Raw genomic sequence first — 27971 nt, 5'->3', positions numbered from 1 at the left:
AAGACACGTGATTGGAAGTGAACAGTGGTTTTAATAGTCTTACAACTGAGCCTGCCTGCGACGAGATGAACTGAGAGCAGGCTTACGACTCCAGTGCTTTATACTTCCGCTTAGTGGGAGGAGCCATGGGTAGAGCCCAGTACAAACTCCTCATCTCCCCCTATGGGCAGAGCCGCGCAATGGCTCGTATACAGAGCCCACGAGGACACAATACATGTAATACAACACAGTGTGAATTACTAGGTATATAATTCACCACACTGTGATTGGAAGATCAACTAATATTTCAAACCTCATTTCACTATCAGTTATTTTTCTTGTTGGATTTGACATTTTATTGTCTTCCCTTTCCCAGTTCGGGGCAGTTAATCTTTTTTATCCATCTTGTTTTGGCTTTGAAAGTGCCTCAATAGCTGAATCCAATTTCAGATAATCTTATGAAGAGTGAGCGATTGTGTCATAACCGTGTCATTTTGTACAGAACTTTTGATGGACTGGACTGGCCCACAAATTGGCTGTTTCTTGAAGAAAGAGTTGATTAGCCAATTTGAGCTCTTTGACGTCTGAGCGAAGACTCTGCTACCCTCTTCTATCCTGTGTGTTGAGTGCTCCATTGTAGGTTATCCGTAATGTTGTGATGAAAGCTTCAGCATATTTTTTTCCGAATTGGTTAGCTGTTTTTTTTTCTTTGTTGTTTCACTCTTTTCAGTAATGAACATTCACACATACTTCTTCTCATTTCAGGTGAGCCCGGGTAGCAAGGCAGCCCAAGCAAACATCAATCAGGGCGATACCATCGTGGCCATAGATGGGGTCAGCACGGAGGGAATGACCCACCTGGACTGTCAGAATAAGATCAAGTCAGCCTCCTACTCCCTGAACCTGAGCCTCCAAAAGTAAGTGCAGAGTATTATGACGTGAATTGATGTGATGGGTAGAGAATGAAGTTACACAGCATGGTAGCAATGCTGTGTACATGGGGTGTCACATACTGCCAACTGACGCCGCACATTTGGACAGGTCCTAACTCCACTTTGATGAAAGTTGTGGGCAGTTCATGCAGTTACAGAATTAATATCAGTGACCAGTCGAAATCTTTTCATTGCAAAACATCCACGTTATTGTTGGGTAAACCTACTGTCCCGCTGCACCTTCAGAGTAACATTTGTTTTTTGGGCGGCATGGTAGCACAGTGGTTAGTACCAGGGACCAGGGTTCTATTCCCGGAGTGTCTGTGCGGAGTCTGCACGTTCTCCCTGTGTCTGCGTGGGTTTCCTCCGGGTGCTCCGGTTTCCTCCATAAGTCCAAAGATGTGCAGGTTAGGTGGATTGGCCATGCTAAATTGCCCCTTAGTGTCCAAAAGGTTAGGTGGGGTTACTGGGATGCAGGGATGGTGGGGTGGGGGGGGGGGCCTAGGTAGGGCGCTCTTTCGGAGGGTCAGTGCAGACTCGATGGGCCAAAAGGCCTCCTGCACTGTAGGGATTCTATGAAACACATCTTAGCTCTATGCACAGGACGATTTTTGCTTCTTTTTCAGTAGTTGATGGTTGAGGGAGGTAGTTCCAGTTTATTTTAAGTTTTTATTCAGTGCTTGCTAATGTTCTCGGTAAATGAGTGTTAAATGTCACCTGACAATGATGAGCCCACACAATCTTGAACTCCCTGCAAGGTACTTATTAATATGTATGGCACCTTTCTAATGGAATCGTGCTGAAAAGACACACATTGCTGAAGCTTTTCATCTTGCACTCATCAGGATAAATGCAAAAATTTTAAATTTCAAACGATTGCAACCATCTATATGACAGGAGAAAGGGATGTTGATTGGTTGGCAAGTCAGCTCTGATTTGGCCGAGGTGTTGCCATGGCAAGGGGAACTTTAGACTCCCCAATTTCTGGGGTAATTAGTTAAAGCACAGGCCTTGAATATATTCCATTTGTGTACAGAGAAAAAGCCCGTGCATAGAAACTTATGTCCCTTCTGGCGAGCATGAATGAGCCACTTTTTGAACTCGAGCCATTAGCTGGATTTCTCTAGCAGTTCACGCCGGAGGGATACTCTGGTCCCACTGGCAGCGCACCCCCTCCTGAGGGCTTCTCGGCAGCATGGACGGATTCAATAGGAATTCCCATTGATAGGAGTGGGACCAGAGAATCTAGCCACCAGCGAACAGTGCGCCACTCCCGCTGACAGGAAACACATAACCGGGAAGCTGGCAAATCCCACCCATTGTCTAAAATTGGTTGTTAGGGTAGCCATTTACACAGACAATATTGTTCAGCAAGTGCTGCCCAATCACATCGCAATAATCTTTATTGTCACAAGTAGGCTTACATTAACACTGCAATGAAGTTACTGCGAAAAGCCCCTAGTCGCCACATTCTGGTGCCTGTTTGGGTACACAGAGGGAGAATTCAGAATATCAAAATTACCTAACAGCACATCTTTCGGGACTTGTGGGAGGAAACCGGAGCACCCGGAGGAAACCCACGCAGACACAGGGAGAACGTGCAGACTTTGCACAGATAGTGACCCAGGCCAGGAATCGTACCTGGGACCCTGGAGCTGTGAAGTAACCCTGCTAAACACTGTGCTACTGTGCTGCCCACATCTAACAATAAACCTTTTATTTGGGGTTTTGCAAGTGTGAGCTGCTTGTGTAGATCTGTTCACCATCAGCTGTTAAAGCAAGCAGATATCTCCGGAAATGTGCCGTTAAAAGCTATCAACATCATATCTTGCTAGGCGTGAAGATAAAATGGCTTCACATAAAGGAAATCACAGATCTTTTAAAAGCAAAAGAGGTGTATTTAAATTGTATCTTTCACAACATCAGGGGCAGTATGGTAGCACAAGTGGATAGCACTGTGGCTTCACAGCGCCAGGGTCCCAGGTTCGATTCCCCGCTGGGTCACTGTCTGTGCGGAGTCTGCACATTCTCCCCATGTGCGTGGTTTTCCTCCCGGGTGCTCCGGTTTCCTTCCAAAGACGTGCAGGTTAGGTGGATTGGCCATGATAAATTGCCTTTAGTGACCAAAAAGGTTAGGAGGGGTTATTGGGTTATGGGGATAGGGTGGAAGTGAGGGTTTAAGTGGGTCGGTGCAGACTCAATGGGCTGAATGGCCTCCTGCTGCACTGTATGTTCTATGTTCTATACGCCTCTAATCACTTTACAGACAGTTAAGTCCTTTTCAAGCGCAGTTCTTATTATAATGTGCTCCCTCAAATAGATTGCGATAATGACCAGATAATCTGTTTAAATGACATGAGTTAAGGATAAATATTGGTCAGGTCGCTGGGGAGAACTCTTCTGCTTTTCTTTGAAATATGCCCTTCTGAGTTTAGCACCGTATCTGAAAAATGCCCCTCTGACAGTACAGCATTCCCGAGTACCACACTGAATTGGTACTCGAGTCTATCGAGCAAAGCTTTTGATTTGGGGACAAGACCTAGATAACTCACTGGTCTGCTTTGAATAATGGCATGGGGCAGCATGGCGGCACAGCGGTTAGCACTGCTGCTTCACGGCACTGAGGACTCAAATTCGATCCGGGTCCCGGGTCACTGTCCGTGTGGAGTTTGCACATGTGCTCCCTGTGTCTGCGTGGGTCTCACCCCCACAACCCAAAAAGACGTGCTGTGTAGGTGGATTGGCCACACTAAATTGCCCCTTAATTGGAAAAAAAGAATTGGGCACTCTAAATTTATTTTTTTTAATTAATAATGGCATAGGAATTTTCTATCGAAACATACTGCCTTGCCAATCCTGCCATCCTTTGACCAGATAACTAAAGGGAAAAATATCAGTTCAATAGAAAATTAGAAGGGGTTAAATACCCTTTGCAGGAAATTGAATCTTTTATAACTCCTTTGTAACAATCACATGGAACAAATTAAATGGTGCATCCATAATCTTTGGAAGTGAAATGTTGAAGCAAATGAGTCACATGCATCCTCACGAAGACCGGACACATTTGCCAGAAACAAAAGCTATCAGCCAGAATTGAGATTTATCTCATGTGGTTTCTTTTATGTGAAGCCATTTTACCTTCACGCCCTGGAAGATGCAATGTTAATAGCTTTTAACGGCAAGTTTCCAGAGATATAAAGTTGGCTTGCTTTGACTGGATATTACTGCATGTTTTCTTCATGTCTGCATTCAAGCAACTATGAAAGTCTCTTAATTGATCGAGAAGAGCACTTTCTCATAAACTACGTGAAATTTAGTGTAGAGTACAATTCCAACCAATTTCTACATTATTAAATTGTGATTGTGTTAAATTGATTAAATTGTGTTGTGATTAAGTTCCCATTGCACAGCTGAAATGATTAATGATTCTTACTGAATAACAGGAAAGTGTATCCTTTTCTTGTCATCTACTCTCTCCAATAACTCCTCACACTGCTTTAACCATTTTCAATATTCTGTGCGATCTCCTGTTCCACGGAGGTTAGCACAGTTGTGACGATTTATTTTACACCTGCAAGAGACTTCTTAATTTACGCTCCTTCACTTTTCACTTCATGTTTCTTTGTTTGTCATTATTTATATTATTTGTTTGTCATGAAAAGGCCAGGGTACATCTAATCCATTTTGCATCCAGGCAGTTGTATAATAATGGAATTCTTGTCTATTCTTGGCAGAATAGTTTTGAATTTAATCCACCTTCAGGCACAGGGCATGTCCTTGGGTTACAATGTTCTTTTTTTAATTCATTCTTGGGATGTTTATCACTGACGATGCCAGAATTTACTGCCCCTCCCTTATCTCCCTTGAAAAGTGGCAATGAGCTGCCTTCCTGAATTGCTGCAGTCCCTCTGCAGTGAGCACACCCACAGTTGAGCAGGAATTTCCAGGATTTTGACCCAATGACAGTGACGAGCGGGTAAGAGGTCGAAGTCAGGATGTTGGCTGATCTGGAGGGCAACTTGCAGGTGTTGGTGCTGTTAATGCCCTTTCAATTGCATTGTTGGCATTTTTAAATGGCAATTACATTGTTGTGATTAAGAGAAACGGGCGATGGGATATTAGATGTCTTTGAGCACAATATATTGGGGACAGCTGGGGCACTGGGTTGAGTGGAAGAGAGCAGTGAGGCTGAACAAGTCAATAAAGGCTCATTAATAACGAACCATTCTCTGTCTTGATTTCCGCTTCACCAACTGGCTTGCATTCTATTAACTGCCCTCCCTGCGCCTGCTGCCTTTATGCTTCGAAATGGTCGAGGAAGGACTGAGTTGCTGATTGAGGTTGTCACGTGTTACATTAATCAGTCCCTAAACACAGCAAGTATATTGCTTCTGAACCTCTTTTCCTGGGAAAATGTAACCAATTTACATAGCCACATTTTAGTCCCCAATCCTTCCTTCCATTCCCTCAATCATTGTGGTTGCTCTTTTCCCTGTCCTGTCAGAAGCTCCTTTTGCACTGTGGTGACCAGAACTATATTCAGACTTCTAGATGTGAGTCAGCACAACAATTTCTGTACAAGCTGGTAGGGTTACCGGAGTATTTGGGCTCATTATGAAAATCGCTTATTGTCACAAGTAGACTTCAAATGAAGTTACTGTGAAAAGCCCCTAGTCGCCACATTCCGGTGCCTGTTCAGGGAGCTGGTATGACAGCACAACAGCTGAGTTTTTTCACCGTTTAGCGCAGAATATTGTCGCAGTAGCTTCAATAGTGAATCAGGATGTCCAGATTTTTCATTTACTATGCACTTTCTTTACATTTAGGTAATAGTCTCTTCGGGGGAATCTTGTGACGCAGTGGGTAGCGTCCCTACCTCTGGGCCAGAAGTTCTGGGTTCGCGGTACAGTAGCACAGTGGGCAGCACAGTTGCTTCACACCGCTCCAGGGTCCCAGATTCGATTCCCGGCCTCGGGTCACTGTCTGTGTGGAGTCTGCACATTCTCCCCGTGTCTGCGTGGGTTTCCTCCGGGTGCGGCGGTTTCCTCCCACCGTCCAAAGATGTGAAGGTTAGGTGGATTGGCCACGCTAAATTGCCCTGAGGTTAGGTGGGGTTACTGGGTTATGGGGATAGGGTGGAGGTGTGGGCTTAAGTAGGATGCTCTTTCCAAGAGCTGGTGCAGACTCAATGGGCCGAATGGTCCTCCTTCTGCACTGTAAATTCTATGATTCTAAGTCCCACTTCAGGACCTGATGACTACAGAAGATGTGTTCATAATGCAGTCAATTAGCTTGATTTTCAACCTATAACTTTATGTTTGAAGAAATTTTGGGTTAACCTTTTCCTCATTTACCTGTCGTGCTGCTTTCAGGTGGAAAGGCCTCTGATTGGTCCTCTCGCTTCAGGAGCCTCCCACTGTCCGCAATTGGACAGCGAGCCCACCCTCTAGCCACTAATTGGCCAATTCCTGGGAAAACCACTGCCGGGTGACTGTTTCCCATAATGTGCAGGCTTCTAACCCTCATTCGGGCCTGGCCAATGGTGTTTGGAAGACAAAGGGAAAATTCCGGCCTTCTGGCTCAGAAACAAGGCAGCTAGCAACGAAGTTAAACTGATAGCAGAGTAACAAAACCTTGATTTCTCTCAAATAGTAACAGTTCTAAATCCTTCAGAACGTCCTGCCATGCATCTGTGACGTAAATTAGTTCACCACGAGAGACCAACCCTATGGAGTTCATTAGCACTTTCACTTTTATTTTTTGCCTTCCTTCTCCATCTTCCTTTTTTTTTCCTTGTTCCTTCCTTCCCTTATAAGGGCATATTTGTTATTGAACTCAAAATCCCTGTGGAATTTGGGCAGCAGTTTGTGTCACGCCATTGGCTGCCAAATTAATTGGAATTAATTGATCCTATTTACTCGCTGCGCACTACAGGTTTTGTTGAATTTTATTCTTTATGTCCATCAGGGCCTTTGTACGTTGCCAGTTATAATAAACTGCAGCAAGTTCAGACACACTGAACACGAGTTATAGAATTGTTACAGCACAAAAAGAGGCCATTCAGCCCATCGTGTCTGCACCAGCTCTCAGCATGAGCATTTCACTTTGCGCCATTTTCCTGCCTTCTCCCTGTAGCCCTGTACACGCTTCCTGTTCAAGTAACAGTCGCGATGCCTTTTGAATGCTGTCATAATATACACACAAGTATATGATGGTGCATAGACACACACTGACTGACACACTGAAAGACCAATCAACACACAGAACACAGCAGCCAATCACCAGACAGGGCACGGCCGCTATAAAGCCAGAGGGCACTAGTTTTCCCGCTCATTCGGGATGTAGCCTCTGAGACATCTACCATGTGCTCGCAGTATAGTCTGGTCAGGTTAGCCATAGGTCTTCAGTCAACCTAAATCGCTGGCTTTTAAAGCAGACAAAGCAGGCCAGCAGCACGGTTCGATTCCCGTACCAGCCTCCCCGGACAGGCGCCGGAATGTGGCGACTAGGGGCTTTTCACAGTAACTTAATTGAAGCCTACTCGTGACAATAAGCAATTTTCATTTCATTTCATTTTCTTGTGACAATAAGCGATTTTCATTTCATCCCATCCACAGCCTTAAACATTCACTCCCTCCAGGCAGCACGGTGGTGCAGTGGTTAGCATTGCTGCCTCACGGCGCTGAGGTCCCAGGTTCGAATCCCGGCTCTGGGTCACTGCCCATGTGGAGTTTGCACATTCTCCCCGTGTTTGCGTGGGTTTCGCCCCTGCAACCCAAAGATGTGCAGGTTGGGTGGATTGGCCAGGCTAAATTGCCCCTTAATTGGAAAAACTAAATTGGGTGTTCTAAATTTAAAGTAAAAAAAACATTCACTCCCTCCACCGTCAATGCACAGTGTCAGCCGTGTGTACCATCTACAAGATACACTGCAGTAACTTACCAAGGCTCCTTAGACAGCACCTTCCAAACCCACAACTTATACCATCTAGATGGACAAGGGCAGCAGGTACAGGGGAACACCACCACATGCAAGTTCTCCTCCATCCTGACTTGGAAATATATCGGCCGTTCCTTCTGTTACTGGGTCAAAATTCTGGAACTCCTTCCCTAACAGCACAGAGGGTATACCTACACTACAGCCGGCTCATCACCACCTTCTTGAGGGCAGTTGCAGATGGGCAATTAATGCTGGTCCAGCCAGCGATCCTCATCCCATGAACCAATCGTCTTTTTTTTTAAAAAAAGAAACATCCTGAGATTTTCTGTGAGCCAGTTTATCCCCAGTTTGGTCAAGAGCATGGTGAATTTTCCAGGTGAAGCACGGTTGGAGCATTGAGGATAATTGAATGAATGTGATGCAGCGGGTGGTAAAGAGCAATGGCAGGGCGGAGAAGGGGAAGACACGGGGGGTGGGAGGACGTGGTACACCAGGGTAGAGAACTGAAGCACGATACAGAGAAAACTCTGATTGGTGAGCAGTTGGTACGGGTGTAAAATGTAGATTGGGGGAGGTTGCGGTTAAAGGGAAATTTGATGGGAGTACCCTGTGAGTGCCAACTGCAACCAGTAAAAGGGAGGGAGGAAGAAAAAATTAGCAACCGGTATGTCGGCTGTAACTGGAAATACAGCAATTGGGTCGGGGGAGTGTGGGGATTACCGGTTGATCGGTACTGAAAAGGGTTGAGGCCTGAGATCTTGCTCAGTGGGGACTCGGATTAATGGGGACTATAAGCATGCTTCGTTTGAGGTTGGGGTTAGAATTTTGTGGCTGATGTGCTGTTTACCTGATTATTGAGAGGCCGGAGAGTTGAAACAGAGCTTGGATTGTTTGTGGGGGTGCAGCATCTCACCTGAGGTATAGGAGAGTGTCCAAAGCCTTCACATTGTTCATCCCATGCATTCATCTAAGGGCTGCCACACAACGTTCGATCTGCCTCTCTTTCAATCACTTGCTCATTGTCGGTGCAGTACTGTTTGTATTGCCAGGCCACCCATTGTTGTCAGGTTAGAATGGATTTCAGCCAAGCCACTGTGGTGTCCTTTGTGTTACTTATTTAGGATGGTTGGAGTAATGTTCCACTAAAACCACAGTGTAGCTTTTACTTAAACAATGCTATGATTTTATTTACACTACTAAACTGGGTTTCGACACTTAGTGCTTTTAGAATACAGAATTGATCAATAACATCTAACTACACTCACCTACTGATAATCTCATTCACTGGTATAACTAAAACCTTCTCACAATAACTACTCTGATGACCTTTTTTAGCTGTCTCCTGCTTACTGCTCCCGAGATCTGGCAAGGCTGCTTTATACAGTGGTATCTGCAGCTCCCTCTACTGGCTATTCATGCAACTACATTAACCCTTGTAATGCTGATAGGTATGATAATACCACATCCACCACAGGACAATTCTAGGCATTTCTTCATGGGAAGAAAGAGACGATTGTAACCAGAACCTGACTCTCGCAATTGTCTGGGAAAAATTCTTTAGAAAGGCTGATGCTAAGCCTATCTAGCGGGAGGAACTGTTCACAGTTTTAAAAATATTCTGAGAAAAAAATTGCTTTGTCCTTTCAGATCCAAACGTCCTGGCCCAGTGCCCACAGCGGCTCTTCGTATTGACTCTCCCATGCCAGTTATCCCTCATCAGAAGGTAAGGCCAGTGCCGCGGTTGATGGTGGCTCTGCAATTAATGCACACCCACTCTCTTACATCCTCTCTTGTATAATTGCCTCTTCGTGACTTTTGATATTATTGAGGGCCTGAACACCTTGTGCAGAACGTCTCTCCGTTCACAAGATGCCAATGTGGAGGTAAATGACACGGCAGATCAATATGCACGGCCCTGTGCAAAATGCAGCAGGCGCTGGTGACAACATTTCACCCAGAATTCACGCCAATCCCACCTGCATGGAGAAGAATCAAAGAAGGAAGATGGGAAGAAGAACTTGCCTATTCAGACTTCCTGTTAGTCAAAGGCATCACTGGTGACTTCATTCTATTTGGAAGGGCCAAGTTATGTTATGATTGATTTTTTGTTGCTGTCTTGACTTGCCAAACACTGTCAGGAATGTGACACCTTTAAATTAGGTTCCTAATCAACTTTACTAAATTAGCTCATTCACTGAAGCAACTAACCATTTAAGGCCTTTGTGTTTTCAATAATTATTGTGTAACTGACGCAGAATGAGCATCCTGAAATCTGCCACCCTGAAGTAGTTAACATTCAGCAGCAGTGATTATATTGTGACAATTGCTGATGGCACGAGGCTCACTATCTCAGAGTTGCAGGTGCCAAGTTTGATCCATGTTGAGTCACCTGACTGCTCCTTCGCTAGCATCCTCCAAACCTGTGACCTGTACCACCTGGAAGCACAAGGGCAGCAAACGTATGGGCCGCCTGCAAGTTTCCCCTCCAAGACATACATCACCCTAACTTGGACCCATACCGCTGTTCCTTCACTGTCGCTGGGTCAAAATACTGGAGCTCCCTCCCCAACAGCACTGTGTGTGTGTGTGTGTACAGATACCGCGCAATCTGTGGTGGTTCAGGAAGGCGACTAACCATCACCTTCTCGAGCACAATTCGGGCAAGAAATGCTGGTCTTGTCAGTTGATACTCATATCTCAAGAACAAATAGAAAAATAGTCTGGGGGCAGTATGATGCTACCTTTATCTGCAGCTCTGGACAGTTGGGGGAGCAGAGATTAATCAGGCTATATACAAATGAGAGAAACATAATATTCGATATGCGCTGACCCATGTAGCTTGGGGCTAATGGACACAGTTCAGACAGAGTTCAGGGTCAGGGAAGGGGGGAGTCCTTGTTCTGCATCTATCAGACCTGCACTGATTTGGCTTTGTTTGACCACGATACCCAAATGAGAAGAGTTCCATTTGCCAGGACCAGCATCTCTGTCCTTGAGAATCACAGATGGTTCTCTCTCACTTTCTCTCATGCTCACAGCTCTCCTTTTACCTGTGGCTCTCTTGCCCGCTCTTTCTACCCCCGACTCTCTTTTGCGCAGATGAATGTGATCCTGGAACCAACTTTTCCTAAAAATGGGGGGAACGGCAAACTAGGAATGATTCCCAGAAGTTTCAATTTGCTTCCACAAAATGCTAGAAGTCTACATTTTGCGTGAAGTCACAGCACCAACCTTCAGAGAATCTCACTTAATTGGGTCTTTTAACAGACCATCAAGGTAATCCCTTAATCTTATCAATTTTAACAAGGGAGCTACAGGTAGTTTGTTGCTTTGTACTGTTATCCCTTTCTTATCCAACACTCACTCTTGCGTACACTCACGCAAAATATCACACACATGCTCGCACACTCATACTCTCACTCCCTCTCTCTCACTCCCTTGCTCTCTCACACTCGCGCATATACACACACTCGTGCACACAAACACTGTGGGCGGGATTCTCGACCCTGGGCCGAGTCGGAGAATCGCCTGGGTGGGCCACAATTCATGCAATGCCGGTCCGTCGATTGTCCAGTGACCGGAGCATTGGCAGCGGTTGGGGGCCACTCTACTAGCCCCCCCCCCCCCCCCCCCCCCCGGCGATTCTCCTGCACGATGGGCCGAGTGGCCGCCGAGATAGGCCGAGTCCCACCGGTGCCGTTCCCGTGTGGTCCTACCCGGTGGGATCTCGGCGTCCATCCTGCGGGGGGCGGCCTGTTGGGGAGGAGAGGGGATCCGACCCCAGGGGGGCCTCCATCGTGGCCTGGCCCGCGATCGGGGCCTACCGATCGGCGGGCCGGCTTCTCCTGCTAGGGGGCCTATATTCCTCCGCGCCGGACCCTGTAGCTCTCCGCCATGTTGCGTCGGGGCCGTTGCGGAAAAGGAAACTAGCGCGCATGCACAAATTCGCGCCGGTCATAGCGTGCATGCGCAGACCCGCGGCGCCCGTTTGATGCCGGTATCGGCAGCTGGAGCTGCGTGAGTCGCTCCAGTGCCGTGCTGGCCCCTTGTGAGGTGCAGAATCACTGATGCTGGGAGCCTGTTGATGCTGTCGTAAAACGCGACGGTGTTTACGACGGCGTCAGCACTTAGCCTCAGGATCAGAGAATCTCGTCCAGGATGTCTGGAATTAAGGAATATTCATCCAAACTACTTATTGAGGGCTTGGACTGCTTGGTAATTGTGTCTCTTTTTTTCTAAAGAAGGACCTTGAGTGAAATTATATTGTTTTCAGGGATTTGGGGCATAGTTTTGACCCTTTGCTGCTGTCCATTTAACTGGTGGATGCTGCTCCTGCTCACAGCTTGTTTAAAAGGAGTAGGCAATCCACTTTATAGTCTCACTGGTTCCGACAAACTAATGGCCATAACTTTGAGGAGAATGTGTGGCAACTTTCTTCTACCTGTAGAGCGACATGCTACCTCATTACACGTCGGGCAAATGCATTGATTCTGCTGGATCTTGTGCTTTGCAAAATAACCCCCCCCCCCCCCCCCCCCCCCCCGCCACCTCCGCACCTCTGTCAGTTTACAAGCATTGTTTGCCACTTCTGGCTCTAAAGGTATTAATACTGTCTGTTACCACTGAGCTGCCCAGTGAAGTGACGCAGGGCAGTTTCACTAACATCAATAACCTTTCTGCTCCAGCGAGTGTACCTTTACAATACCAACGTGAGGGAGGAGCTGGGCGACATTCACTAAAGCACAAACATTACCAACAGATTCCCCCCGCCCCTCAAAAGTCTAATCCTTCATTTTGATGCAGCACAGTGGCACAGTGGTTAGCACTGTTATCTCACGGCGCCGAGGTCCCAGGTTTGATCTCGGCTCTGGGTCACTGTCCATGTGGAGTTTGCACATTCTCCCTGTCTCTGCATGGATTTCGCCCCCACAACCCAAAGATGTGCAGGGTAGGTGGATTGGCCACGCTAAATTGCCCCTTAATTGGAAAAGTGAATTGGGTACTCTAAATTTATTTATTTTTTTCAATTTTGCCTGTCCAGTTCTGAGTTAAAAGTACAGACAATAATCTCTGTGACTGGTGGAAATCCAGTTTGACTCTTTACCAATGCCAGACTATTGCAGTAATCTCTTAATCCTTTCATATTTAACAAGACTTCTGCCACAACTTGTTAGTAAGCACGCACGCACATGGTATCACACAGGGACAGCCACGCATGCAAAATTGGAGGTAATTAATCTGACACTGCAGCTCCTCTGCACAAATAAAGTAACGTGAATTGATTAGGAAGGGGTATCATGTGCGAGGGAGGTGGATTAACATCAGTATCTGGGTGAAACAATTATAAACCCATGGATGATTCTTGTACATCCTAATCCAGCTCCCTTATACCGGCATGTTTAGTAATTCCTCCAACAGCTGTGCTGACAACACTTTTTTAAATTTAGAGTACCCAATTATTTTTTTTTCCAATTAAGGGGCAGTTTAGCGTGGCCAATCCACCTAACCTGCACATCTTTGGGTTGTGAGGATGAGACTCCCGCAAACACGGGGAGAATGTGCAAACTCCAAACGGACAGTGATCCGGGCCCGGGATCAAACCTGGGTCCTCGGTGCGATGAGACAGCAGTGCTAACTACTGCACCACCGTGCCTCCCGCGAGAACACTAACCACACAATACACCTCACTAACATAAGAACATAAGAACATAAGAATTAGGAGCAGGAGTAGGCCATCTGGTCCCTCGAGCCTGCTCCGCCATTCAATGACATCATGGCTGATCTTTTGTGGACTCAGCTCCACTTTCCGGCCCGAACACCATAAACCTTAATCCCTTTATTCTTCAAAAAACTATCTATCTTTACCTTAAAAACATTTGATGAAGGAGCCTCAACTGCTTCATTGGGCAAGGAATTCCATAGATTCACAACCCTTTGGGTGAAGATGTTCCTCCTAAACTCAGTCCTAAATCTACTTCCCCTTATTTTGAGGCTATGCCCCCTAGTTCTGCTTTCACCCACCAGTGGAAACAACCTGCCCGCATCTATCCTATCTATTCCCTTTATAATTTTATATGTTTCTATAAGATCCCCCCTCATCCTTCTAAATTCCAATGAATCCAGTCCCAGTCTACTCAACCTCTCCTCGTAATCCAACCCCTTCAGCTCTGGGATTAACCTCGTGAATCTCCTCTGCACACCCTCCAGCGCCAGTACGTCCTTTCTCAGGTAAGGAGACCAAAACTGAACACAATACTCCAGGTGTGGCCTCACTAACACCTTGTACAATTGCAGCATAACCTCCCTAGTCTTGAACTCCACTCCTCCAGCAACGAAGGACAAAATTCCATTTGCCTTCTTAATTGGATTGGATTGGATTGGATTTGTTTGTTGTCACGTGTACCGAGGTACAGTGAAAAGTATTTTTCTGCGAGCAGCTCAACAGATCATTCAGTACAGTAATCACCTGTTGCACCTGAAAACCAACTTTTTGCGACTCATGCACTACCACACCCAGGTATCTCTGCACAGCAGCATGTTTTAATATTTTTCCATTTAAATAATAATCCCTTTTGCTGTTATTCCTACCAAAATGGATAACCTCACATTTGTCAACATTGTATTTCATCTGCCAGACCCTAGCCCATTCACTTAACCTATCCAAATCCCTCTGCAGACTTCCAGCATCCTCTGCACTTTTTGCTTTCCCTCTCATCTTGGTGTCGTCTGCAAACTTGGACACATTGCCCTTGGTCCCCAACTCCAAATCATCTATGTAAATTGTGAACAATTGTGGGCCCAACACTGATCCCTGAGGGACACCACTAGCTACTGATTGGCCAACCAGAGAAACACCCATTAATCCCCACTCTTTGCTTTCTATTAATTAACAAATCTCTATCTATGCAACTACTTTACCCTTAATGCCATGCATCTTTATCTTATGCAGCAACCTTTAGTGTGGAACCTTGTCAAAGGCTTTCTGGAAATCCAGATATACCACATCCATTGGCTCCCCGTTATCTACCGCACTGGTAATGTCCTCAGAAAATTCCACTAAATTAGTTAGGCACGACCTGCCCTTTATGAACCCATGCTGCGTCTGCCCAATGGGACAATTTCCATCCAGATGCTTCGCTATTTCTTCCTTGATGATAGATTCCAGTATCTTCCCTACTACCGAAGTTAAGCACACTGGCCTATAATTACCTGCTTTCTGCCGACCTCTTTTTTTAAACAGTGGTGTCACGTTTGCTCATTTCCAATCCGCCGGGACCACCCCAGAGTCTAGTGAATTTTGGTAAATTATCACTAGTGCATTTGCAATTTCCCTCTCCATCTCTTTTAGCACTCTGGGATGCATTCCACCAGGACCAGGAGACATGTCTACCTTTAGCCCCATTAGCTTGCCCATCACTACCTCCTTAGTGATAACAATCATCTCGAGGTCCTCACCTGTCATAGCCTCATTTCTATCAGTCACTGGTATGTTATTTGTGTCTTCCACTGTGAAGACCGACCCAAAAAACCTGTTCAGTTCCTCAGCATTTCCTCATCTCCCATTATTAAAACTCCCTTCTCATCCTCTAAAGGACCAATATTTACCTTAGCCACTCTTTTTTGTTTTATATATTTGTAGAAACTTTTACTATCTGTTTTTATATTCTGAGCAAGTTTACTCTCATAATCCACCTTACTCTTCTTCATAGCGTTTTTAGTAGCTTTCTGTTGGCCCCTAAAGGTTTCCCAGTCCTCTAGTCTCCCACTAATCTTTGCCACTTTGTATGCTTTTTCCTTCAATTTGATACTCTCCCTTATTTCCTTAGATATCCACGGTCCATTTTCCCTCTTTCGACCGTCCTTCCTTTTTGTTGGTATAAATCTTTGCTGAGCACTGTGAAAAATCACTTGGAAGGTTCTCCACTGTTCCTCAACTGTTTCACCATAAAGTCTTTGCTCCCAGTCTACCTTAGCTAGTTCTTCTCCAGTCCCATTAGTGTTTGATTTGACCTTCTCATCTGTATTTTAAATTCCACCATATTGTGATCGCTCCTTCCGAGAGGATCCCTAACTATGAGATTATTAATCAATCCTGTCTCATTACACAGGACCCGATCTAGGACTGCTTGTTCCCTCGTAGGTTCCATTACATACTGTTCTAGGAAACTATCGCGGATACATTCTATAAACTCCTCCTCAAGGCTGCCTTGACCGACCTGGTTAAACCAATCAACATGTAGATTAAAATCCCCCACGATAACTGCTGTACCATTTCCATGCATCAGTTATTTCTTTGTTTATTGCCTGCCCCACCATAATGTTACTATTTGGTGGCCTATAGACTACTCTTATCAGTGACATTTTCACCTTACTATTCCTGATTTCCACCCAAATGGATTCAACCTTATACTCCATCGCACCGATGTCATCCCTTACGATTGCCATCCTTAAATAACAGAACTGCACCACCTCCCTTACCATCCACTCTGTCCTTCTGAATAGTTTGATACCCTCGGATATTTAACTCCCAGTCGTGACCATCCTTTAACCATGTTTCAGTAATGACCACTAAATCATAGTCATTTACGATGTTTTACGCCATGAACTCATTTACCTTATTCCGAATACTACGAGCATTCAGGTAAAGTACACTTATGTTGGCTTTTATACCTCTGTTTTGAATCTTAACACCTCGATCAGTAACCTTTCCTAAGTTATATTTCCTCTTAACTTTTCTCCTAATTTTCCTTGTCGTTGAACCCATATCTTCATGTAACAACCTGCCGCGTCGCTTACCATTTATGTTTTTATTTCCTGTTTTATTCCTTTTAGTATTACTGGGTCTATTCACTGAGCTCCCCTCAGTCACTGTACCTTGTACTGTCGCCCTTTTGATTTTTGACTATGTCTTCTCTGCCTTACACTTTCCCCCTTACTGCCTTTTGTTTCTGTCCCTGTTTTACTATCTTCCGACTTCCTGCATTGGTTCCCATTCCCCCTGCCACATTAGTTTACATTAGTTTACATTAGTTTAAACCCTCCCCAACAGCTCTAGGACTAACTTTCCATCAGGATTTCCCAAATCTCAGATCATAGAATTTACAGTGCAGAAGGAGGCCATTTGGCCCATCGAGCCTGCACCGGCCCTTGGGAAGAGCACCCCACTTAAGCCCACTTCTCCAACCTACCCCCATAACCCAGTAAACCCACCTAACCTTTTATTTTTGGATACTAAAGGTAATTTAGCATGGCCAATCCACCTACCCTGCACATCTTTGGACTGTGGGAGGAAACCGGAGCACCCGGAGGAAGCCCCCGCAGACATGGGGAGAACATGTAGACTCCGCACAGACAGTGACCCAAGCCGAGAATCTAATCTGGGACCCCGGAGATGTGAATCAACTTCTTCTGATGCCCCCAGCCAAAGCTGTGCATCTGGAGTGATTCGGCTTTTCCAGAACAAATTTCACAGCATCATAAATATCCCTAAACCTCTCAAAATAATTGATCACTTACTAATTACTAACACTTACTCCAGGCCACACCTGGAGTATTGTGTTCAGTTTTGGTCTCCTTACTTGAGAAAGGACGTACTGGCGCTGGAGGGTGTGCAGAGGAGATTCACTAGGTTAATCCCAGAGCTGAAGGGGTTGGATTATGAGGAGAGGTTGAGTAGACTGGGACTGTACTCGTTGGAATTTAGAAGGATGAGGGGGGATCTTATAGAAACATTTAAAATTATGAAGGGAATAGATAGGATAGATGCGGGCAGGTTGTTTCCACTGGCGGGTGACAGCAGAACTAGGGGGCATAGCCTCAAAATAAGGGGAAGTAGATTTAGGACTGAGTTTAGGAGGAACTTCTTCACCCAAAGGGTTGTGAATCTATGGAATTCCTTGCCCAGTGAAGCAGTTGAGGCTCCTTCATTACATGTTTTTAAGGTAAAGATAGATAGTTTTTTGAAGAATAAAGGGATTAAGGGTTATGGTGTTCGGGCCGGAAAGTGGAGCTGAGTCCACAAAAGATCAGCCATGATCTAATTGAATGGCGGAGCAGGCTCGAGGGGCCATATGGCCTACTCCTGCTCCTAGTTCTTATGTTCTTATGTTCTTAATTACCTTGGCAAGTCTGTGCATGATGAGGAGTTCAAAGGATCAGCATTGACCCATCATCATTCTGCATTAGATACTTCCATACAGCCCAAACAGGCCAGACGTTTCCCAATAGCTATTGGTTTACAACGTGACAGCATGTGAGTTGACATTTTGTCCCCTAACAGTTTCACTTTAAGGCTCCACATTGCCACAGCACATGGGCAAAGCACAACTGTATGTTCCAAATTTAAGCACTTATGTAAGCTTCTTTGTTCAGTTTAAAATGCTCCTGGGCTGATTTTGGCTTGGGATACTGCAACTGCCCTGGTTCACCCTCTGACAAGAATGCTTCTAAAACCAGCCAAGGCTCCTGAGTACCAGCCAGTGAATCCTGATGTAAGGGGGTTATTAGGTGACGACTGGCTGCCATAGCCTTCACAGCTGCACCACCAACCAACGCCTCGGGAGAAGAATGGACTCACAAATGAGCTAGTCGGTGATGACCACTGCTGAAGGAAAGTGTCCTGGCCTCGAAGGTCAGAGTCTCTAGGAGGGAAAAGGAGTAAAATGGACAGTAAGAAGTCTTACACCAGGTTAAAGTCCAACAGGTTTGTTTCAAACACGAGCTTTCGGAGCGCAGCTCCTTCCTCAGGTGAATGAAGGAAGGAGCTGAGGAAGGAGCAGTGCTCCGAAAGCTCATGTTTGAAACAAACCTGTTGGACTTTAACCTGGTGTTGTCAGACTTCTTACTGTGCTCACCCCAGTCCAACACCGGCATCTCCACATCATGAGTAAAATGGAAGCAGGGGAAGGAATTGTGGTTTCAAGTGAATTGCTACAATGTTCTGTCTTCCCATAGCTGATGAACCTTTGTCACTTATACTGTGAGGTGATCGCACGGACCATAAGAAGGAACCACAACTTGGCTGCAGCCCTGTGTTTGAGACGTGTGCTGAGATAGTTAAGAATTAGGTCAGATGTTGGGAATTCACTTCATCCAGTGGACACAACACCCAAGACCTTAAATGATCTTCCTTCAAATAAATCATTCCAGCTTTCTTTTATCACATTTGTGCGGACCGACAGAATCCCTGAATGGACCAGGAATCATTCTGGGTCGGAAGATAAATACGCTCCAGTTTCAAGGACGCCTACTCTCAACTTGGATGTAGCATTTGGAGTATAGTGGAGTGAGTCAGGGAGTGGGTGGAGAGGTGGCAGCTGGAACTCATCACGTGTCAGGTCAATGAACCTACACAGAAGCAAGAATGTATGTTGTGTGGTCGAGTGCTTGAGGTAACAAGAAAAAGATTCAGGAGATCTGGTGGCGAGGTCATGAAATGTCTTTACACAGTTTAAAAAATTAGTAAAGAAAGCAAATAAGATGTTGGGATCCATGGTTTAGGGGGTTATTCTTCAGTCTCAGGATATTATGTTGAAGTTATGTCTGGATTTGAAGGAACCTCCTGGGGCACGGTGTACTATTCTGATATTATTGTATGAAAGATGCAGATTTACTGTTCAAGGGAGGACCATGAGGGGCAACTTGATAGAGGTTTATAAGATGATCAGGGGAATAGATAGAGTAGACAGTCAGATACTTTTTTCCCGGGTGGAACAAACCATTACAAGGGGGCATAAATTTAAGGTGAATGGTGGAAGATATAGGGGGGATGTCAGAGGTAGGTTCTTTACCCAGAGAGTTGTGGGGGCATGGAATGCACTGCCTGTGGAAGTAGTTGAGTCGGAAACATTAGGGACCTTCAAGCGGCTATTGGATAGGTACATGGATTATGGTAGAATGATAGGGTGTAGATTAATTTGTTCTTAATCCAGGACAAAAGTTCGGCACAACATTGTGTTCTATGTAAGTTAGTTCCTGTATTTAGCGATCTGGGTCCTGAGCAAAGGTTGTCCATCCTGACTCCGAAAGAGGATGAGGCAGGATGCGATGAGTGCCTTGAGATTTACCTGAGTGTGAAGAAGTTTGATCTGGCACAGGACTCCAGGACATCCGTTGACAGTTTGAGCTATGACGTTGAAGGAAAATTGGGAAATTTGGGCAATGTGTTTCAGCAAGAGGGTTATAGAATTTTGAACAACAAACTGATTAGTGAAACAAATCAAACTGAGTGACGGACCAGTCTTTCATTAAAGAGTAGTGGAATTGTTATTGGAAGTGTGTTGGTTTCAGAATGACAGTAAGGAAACTAGTGGGTGGTTTGGAAGAGTAGGCTAGATGGACCTATGATCTATGTCATAAAATGTCAGCGTTTCTCTATTATATAGTTGTTGGATTGCAGTTTTCTTTATCCAATCCATAATTAGAGAGTGGCCATAGAATAAAAACAGAAAATGCTGGAACTTCTCAACCGTTCTTTCAGCATCTGTGGGAAAGAAACATGTTTGCGGACAGTGACCCATTGTCAGAATTTAATTCGGGTTTTTGGTATCTGCGGTTAGGTGAGGTGGACGAAGGAGCATTCAGGCAAGGAATTACTTTAATTGGGGCTGGTGGTTGGATCACCCATGGGTTTAAATGTTGATTTATAGGTGATGTAAGTTTGTTTACTGAGGTGGGCTGTGGGTGGGGTGGGGGATGGGCTGTAATTAGCTCAGTTGGCTACACAACTAATATGTGGTTCAGATCAAGGCCAACAGCATGCGGTTCAAAACTCCTATTCAAGGTAAGGTAGACCTGAGGCCTCCGACTTCCTTCTCGAACTATCTGACAGTAAAATCGCTGCATAATCCACGGCTCAGCACCCCTCAAATAATTGAGGATGTTACTTGAAGAGGTTTTTAATTGGAAAGTGTTCACTGACAATCTCAATAAAGAGCATATGTTCGCTTCAACATCATCATTTTGGCGCTCAGTTTCCAGTTTGAGACTTTTCCAGTTAGCTTTTCTCAGACTAAACCACCTGCTCTGGCTGATGTAGCTCCTCCCTGCCGTCAAAGACTCTCTCCAGACAAGTGACGAGCGTCATAAATGAATGCTGGATAATTTGGGCCCACTAATTATTTTCTTTTGCTTTGATCAGCGGTGTGCTCTATTTTTGCATGTGATCTGTGATTTTATTTTGTCTTTTGTTCTGTGCTCGGGTGTGTGTGTTGCTGCAGGAGCCAGCTTCAGGAATCGGCACCAGCTGTCTGAGTGGAAAACTGACGTCAACCCCTGAGACCCAGCTGAGCCAAACTGCTTGGGCCTCTAATAGCATGCTCACAGCTAACGGGATGTCCTCTGATTACCTCAGCACAAGGGACAGCAGCTTGTCTCGTAGCTTGGAACTGACAGCATCTCTCAGGCAGACATCATCCCTGACCACTTCGACATTCTCGCCAGCTCCTTCTCTGACCTCTGACCTTTCACCTCAAAGAGGGGTCAGCCTTTCTCAGGCACCAGCAAGGGTTTATGATGTAGCTGGCATTGTGGGTGCGACACCGAGCTCCAGCCACCGTGGGCAGTACAACAGCCCCATGGGCCTGTGCTCTAAAGAGACTATTGAAGAAATGGTCAGGGCAACAGTACAGAGGGATGGCCGGCGAGGCAGGGTCTCTGCAGGTGGACTCCTCCGAGGGTAAGTATTAAAACTGCAACTAAGTGCATGCTGGGTAGCTGGTCACGTGCCCACTACGTTAGTGGCTTTAAATGGACTTCGTTTTTAAAGTACTCCCAAGTTGCCCCTTGCTAAGCAGCCTGGTGAGCAGTTTCTAATTCCCACCCCCCTTGTTGAGTCATTCGCCTCCAGTTTTGTTTGCCTGATATCCAAGCTGACACCGTTACCATTGCCAACCACATATGCAGCTCCGAGGGGCAGTCACCTCTGTCTTGTCACCTATTCGACCAGAGAGGACTACAGAATTCTAGAGCATCCAACCATGTATGAGAAAGTGACCCACTGCCGACCCTAGAGGAAAACGAAGAGGCCATTCAGCCCCTCGGGTCTGTTCCGCCATTCAGTTACATCATGGCTGATCTATATCTCCACTGTGTCTACCCAGATTGGCTCCATAACTTTTAATACCAGCCGTAGGGGTTGGATTAGGTGACGGTTGTTAGGTGTAGCTTCCCAAGCAGGTGATGCCATTGGAATACTGCGCTGTTTCCGGAGCTATTAAACTGAGTGACCAAACCAGAGGCACCGGCTGGAAAGGGACACATCCAAGCGAAGGTGAACCACTACACTAGACAACAGTTTGGGGGCTCTGTCCAGCGGTTATCGTGTGTTTACACTGATCGATAAATATCAAGTGCGCAATGGCCAGCAGATTCCGGTTCCTGGAATTAATCTAGAAATTACAATGTACGGAGTCAAGTGGAGCTGGTGCTTCTCGTTGATCTGTGATTCAGTTTAAAGAGTCTTCAATTCTTCAATTTATTATAAATGGACAGTGCTTCTTGTGGATTCTGGGGATAATTAGATGAGTGTTAACACCAATTGGACAGTTATGTAGCTGGGGAGGTTAGGTTTAGGCTCCTTCACCTGATGGGCCCATTTCACGATTGAATGTAACATTGATGCAAAGTCAAATTGGTTCGCACAGATCCAACAACCCGGTGGAAATGTAGCCTTTGATCTGTCAGTATGGTGCCCGGGGGCAGCACAGTGGTGCAGTGGGTTAGCCCTGCTGCCTCACGGCGCCGAGGACCCAGGTTCGATTCCAGCTCTGGGTCACTATCCGTGTCGAGTTTGCACATTCTCCCTGTGTTTGCGTGGGTTTTGCCCCCACAACCCAAAGATGTGCAGGGTAGCTTAGCACAGATGAGAGGCTGGTTTAGCACAGTGGGTTAAACAGTTGGCTTGTAATTGAGAACCAAGGCCAGCAGCACGGATTCAATTCCCGTACCGGCCTCCCCGAATAGGCGCCGGAATGTGGCGACTGGGGGCTTTTCACAGTAAATTCATTGAAGCCTACTTGTGACAATAAGCGATTATTATTATTAGGTGGACTGGCCATGCTAAATTGCCCCTTAATTGGAAAAAATGAATTGGGTACTCTAAATTTATAAGAAAAAGAAAAAAAAAAGTAGTGTGCCCATTATGTAATTGAACTATTAATCCAGCAGCCTGGACTATAATCCAGAGATTGTGAGCTCAAATCCCACCACCACAGTTTGGGAATTTGAATTCCGTTCTTTACAAGTCTGACAATAAAAAGCTGGTTTTAATAAAAGTGACCATGGTGCTGTCGGATTGTCATTTTAAAAACTCAACCGACCATTCCTTTTTTAAAAAAAAATTTAGATTACCCAATTATTTTTTCCAATTAAGGGGCAATTTAGCGTGGCCAATCTACCTACCTTGCACATTTTTTTGGGTTGTGGGGGCTAAACCCACGCAGACACGGGGAGAATGTGCAAACTCCACACGGACAGTGACCCAGAACCGGGATCGAACCTGGGACCTCAGCGCCGTGAGGCGGTTGTGCTAACCACTAGGCCACCATGCTGCCCCAACCGACCATTCCTGTCCTTTAGGAAATGAAGCCCTCTGCCCCTTCCTGCAAACCACAACAATTCAAGAAGGCTCACCAACTGAGAGGAACTAGGGGTGGCCAATAAGTGCCAGTCTTATCAGTGATGCCCACAACCTGAGAATGTTTGTAAAAGATTTGGGAGCTGACGAGGCAGCAGATTGCAGTCTTACTTTGCGCTGTGCCTGAGGCAGTTCTGGCCCTGATTTACACAGGCCTCCAGGGATTTCATTGAAGAAGTTTCACTTTTCTTTCTGTCCTGTGAGTCGGGGAAGCTGTCACTTTAGGTGGCGAGACTGGAAAATGCTTCCTCTCCGAGCACTGAGGTGACTGAGCGATGATTGAAAAGCTTTCTTTTTAATTCATTCCCGGGATATGGGCGGTTGTTGGCTGAACCCAGCATTTAATGCCCACGCCTAATTGCCCTTGGGGATGGGCAATAAATGCTGGACGAGCCAGCAAAACATCGGCTTACCTCGCAAGAAGGCAGTTAGTTTTGGGTAGGCCGTTTTCAGGTGGTGTTTGATCCACCTTGCTGTGGCTTGAGGAGGGCAGAGGCAGAGATGGGGGAAGGGGGGTCCCTGGCAGTGCCCAGGGATAGAGATGGTGAGAGTGTAGACCGACATGAAGATCGGCAACATGTGATCCTGGCATGGAAGTGGTAATCCTCCAAATGCTGGAGTGCAGTGTGGGGGAACCTGAGCCTGAGATTGGCTGGATTTCAATTTTGATTGTCCGCTGAGGGTCATTTTATTTTGTATATTAGTGTTTTGTCCCGACTGTAATCCTGGGTCGTATTTGAGCTCCTGCATTGCTTTGTGGTTTTGATGCCATTTTACTTGAGTTTGTATTGTTTGTGTGAATGTTTGAAGGGTTTTTATTGCACCAGTTAACCCCCCTGCCCTCTGCCCACCTGATCATAATGATAATGGGCAATGTGTGGCCGTCTGAGGGACAGATTTAAACTCTGATTTTCCACTTCTGTTTTCATTTGCAGCATGAGTCGAAAATTTTGAGAACTCCCAAATCGTGTCTCAAGCAGGAATGTAAACGGGTGACGTGATTCTGCACCCACCCTTCCCCCACCAATATCAGCGATAGGGCGCGTTGCAAGACATTCAACATCAGCAGCATCATTTGAATACATTATCAACTAATTATTAGGCCCCTCTGAATCCTTACCACAATCCTCCCCCACCCCCCTCCCACGCCCATGGTGAAAAAATCCTTTCACGTTGGTGTGAGGGCAGAACAGCGTGAATCACGAATCACGACTAATCTCCCAAGGCGTGAAGCGCTCAGGCGGGCGCCGGGGGTGAAAGAGAGGGGGAGGGGGTTGTGCCATGGAACTGTCCCCAGCACTGCTTCTCAACACTGCCCAGTGGGGTCTAGTCAGAGGCTAGTGTCCGGAGGGGGGAGGATTTCTGGCGAACACCTTTACCAACTTACAGGAAAATTACAAAGGAAGGATCAGAGGTGGAGATAACTTCAACACGTTTATTAAACTATTTACAATTCTCCTACTCGGATTCGCCTCTACTGTTAATCCTTCTATAGCTACTCAGACTGACGAACCTGTCTGCCACAATCCACGTGGTGGGTGTGGTATTGAATCAACCCTGTGTCTGTACTCACTGAGTGTCTCCACTGGAAAGAGGAAGATCATGTGTGTTGTGACCTTTATATATGGGTTGGTGTAATGTCCCCCTGTGGTAGTGTCACCTCTGTGTGTATCGTGAATGCCCATTGGTCGTGTCCTATCTTACTGACCTTTTGGTTGAGTGTCTGTGTGTCATGTCTCTGGTGCTCCCTCTAGTGTCTAGCTAGTCTACGTGTACTGACATTAACCCCTTGTGTATCTACAGTGATGCATATCAGCACAGGGCTAGTGTCCGGAGAGGGGAGGATTTCTGGCGAACACTTTTACCAATTTTCAGGAACATTCCGCCCTTAGAAAGATGTCTTTCCCCATAAGTTGAGCAGTGATTTTGTAACGGTATCGAGGATGGAAGGGTCACCCAGTACTGCAATCCAACAGTGTCTCATCACGATGGTGGAAGCCCTCCTAGGATCTATTTCTCCTTTGCCGAGTGTGGTCACCATATCTCTGCAAAGATTGCACCTACTAAGCATCTCAACGGCAGCATTCCGAGCAGGTGCAAGTGTAATTGGAGCTGAATGAGGCCAGAGTCTAGTTTCCTTCAGACCGACACTAATAAACACTCACAACACTTAGGCCTTCACCCCCAACCTAGGGACATGAAGAGGGTGGGGGAAGGGTGAATTAACGGGAGGATTCTGAGACACACAAAGGGAGAGCTTGAGTAGCTGTGGAAAAGGCAACTGAATCCAAATCAGTATCGATGCTGTGAATAATTGTCAACAATTTTTGAAGAGTAACTGATTATTTAATAGTGGTATTGGCCTAGAAACATTGCATGTTGTAATAAAGATTCAATATCTGTAATTTAGTACTCTGTTTCCCTAATGTTGTCCATCTGGATGTGTGTAAGAGATGGAGAGGCAGAGGTAATGAGTGGAGAAACTGCTTGTTTTGTTATTAATCTGTGGTTCTCCGTTGTAACTGCTGCTTTTGGGAATTAAAACGGAGAGAGGACCTGAAAATCCTAACAAGCTTGTTTTACAAATAAATGATGAGCAGTCATCATGGTGCCCATATCACAATAGGTACTCTATCTCTTTCAGTCCCTCGAAGCAAAGAGAAGGCTCGTCCGAGCCGACAGCAAGAGTTTACACACAAAACCTTTTACTCGGAGGATGCTATTACATTGCAGTTCTGGGTGTTCAGGAAACTCTCCCACCCTGACCACCTGCCATAGGCAGGAAGGATTTACAGGTTGACGTACAATCAGCTTGGCGACACTGTGAGCATAACTTCCTTGGCCATCAATCCTGGGGTGGAATTGAAACCCAGATCTTCTGGTTCAATGATGGTAAAGTTACCCACTGCGTCACAGAAGGCACTCCAACGCCAGTGTTGATTATTAGCCTCTAGTGGTCATAATGCGATACTGCAGTAACGTAATTTTCAGCTGAGCTGCCTTCAGTCACTGACTCTGGCACAGAGTGATTCAAAATCAACTGGACTGAAAGTTATTCCTCCAGCCGTGTAATCGTCTTATAGCTGGCTGGTACCATTGAGTACTGAGTCTGAAGATGAACAACTGTTGCCCCAGACTGAGCCTGCCATTTACTCCAGGGGCAGGAGTATGGCTCACTGTTCTCCTTCCCCTTGGTGTTGCGGAATGTCTCTTACCTTTTAGCTTGATGGTAGCCCAGTGTACTTGGACCCCACTTTGGAGGGGCTTCTCATGGGGATGAATTCACTTGCCAAACGACATGTTGCATGGGTGACAGGTACTGCGGCACAACTCCTGGAGATCTGAATACGACTGGATGCAGTCTGGGCCCATTGGCTTCTTCACAATGGCTTTAGAACTTTTTCCCCAGGAGAAGAGGCCGTTAAATTCAACACTGGGAGAATGGCAAACCCATTTGGAGCAGCCTCAGAATCGGGGAAGTGACCCATAGTCATAGGAATGAGGAAAATAAATTCAATACAATTCATGACTGTCTAAGTACTGCCATTGAAACTATGCTTCTTTCATCCTTGATTCTTAGTTCTCAATAGGCTGGTCCTGAATCTCATTGTAAATGCTCTTGTCATTTCCAATTTAAGGGTTAGGGTAGATACCTAGTATGTTGGGTATGTGGTGTACTTTTAGTCCTGCATACGCCCGGTGCTCATTGAGGTCAACATTGCTCATGGGTGTTATTAATGCTTGATAACTGGCAGTTGTGCACAGTGAATGGTGAATTCACACTTGATGGCCTGAACGTTGGTTTTACCAGGTCCAATCACAGATCTGTTGGTGCAACCACACATGCACAGAGAAACTCCATGTCTGACTTCAATCTTGTACAATATTTATCCAGTGGAATCCAGATTTCATGGCATGTATTATCCACTGATCCACTGGTATATAGCAGTGAAAATTGGTGAGCTTCCCGCCGTAGGGGTGGAGGTGGACCAAACGAGGAAATCCATTCCTCTGCAGAAAGTGAGACGCGACAGATTGGGTTAGCCTGTATGATTTGAAAACTAAACCTTTTTTAATTCTTTCCTCCCGCAGATCGTCAACACTACATCCAAGTTAGTGGGCGGCCATATTGTGGTAGTGTGTGGTGTGATGTGATCTGTTAAAGGGCAGCATGAAGAGGCCCCGTGTTGCTCCAAATTGCTGTGTTTGCTCCTTCTCTGCGTTGCTGTGCAGCATGAACGCAATTTGAGGTCATTTTCTCGGATGTTGAAGCTCAGACTGCTTGACAGAGTCAATGCTGTGGTGTAGTATTTCATTTCATACTGAGTGCACAGAAACAATGGGGGTTTGTTCCATCCCTGACTGCACCATGCAACACAACAGAAAGAGGAGAACTTCTATCAGAGTTCCTCAGATTTAAGCATCAGTACGGGTAATTTCAATATCCATTTTTCCAACAAAGTTTTAGAAATCATCCCATTGCAGAT

At 45.8% G+C, this 27971-nt stretch overlaps 1 protein-coding gene across 1 annotated transcript in view; it reads left to right on the top strand.

Annotated features, from left to right (window-relative positions):
- ldb3a (LIM domain binding 3a) overlaps nucleotides 1–27971 on the top strand; it is a 179893-nt gene that overhangs the window by 67434 nt on the left and 84488 nt on the right. The window contains exons 3-5 of the mRNA XM_038783275.1: nucleotides 745–896; nucleotides 9498–9573; nucleotides 27577–27596. Coding sequence (XP_038639203.1) covers nucleotides 745–896; nucleotides 9498–9573; nucleotides 27577–27596 — 248 coding nt within the window. The remainder of the gene's footprint in view (nucleotides 1–744; nucleotides 897–9497; nucleotides 9574–27576; nucleotides 27597–27971) is intronic.

Source organism: Scyliorhinus canicula, chromosome 22 (genome assembly GCF_902713615.1).
Source record: "Scyliorhinus canicula chromosome 22, sScyCan1.1, whole genome shotgun sequence".
NCBI classification, from domain to species: domain Eukaryota; kingdom Metazoa; phylum Chordata; class Chondrichthyes; order Carcharhiniformes; family Scyliorhinidae; genus Scyliorhinus; species Scyliorhinus canicula.
This window is presented reverse-complemented; position numbering and strand designations above follow the sequence as displayed.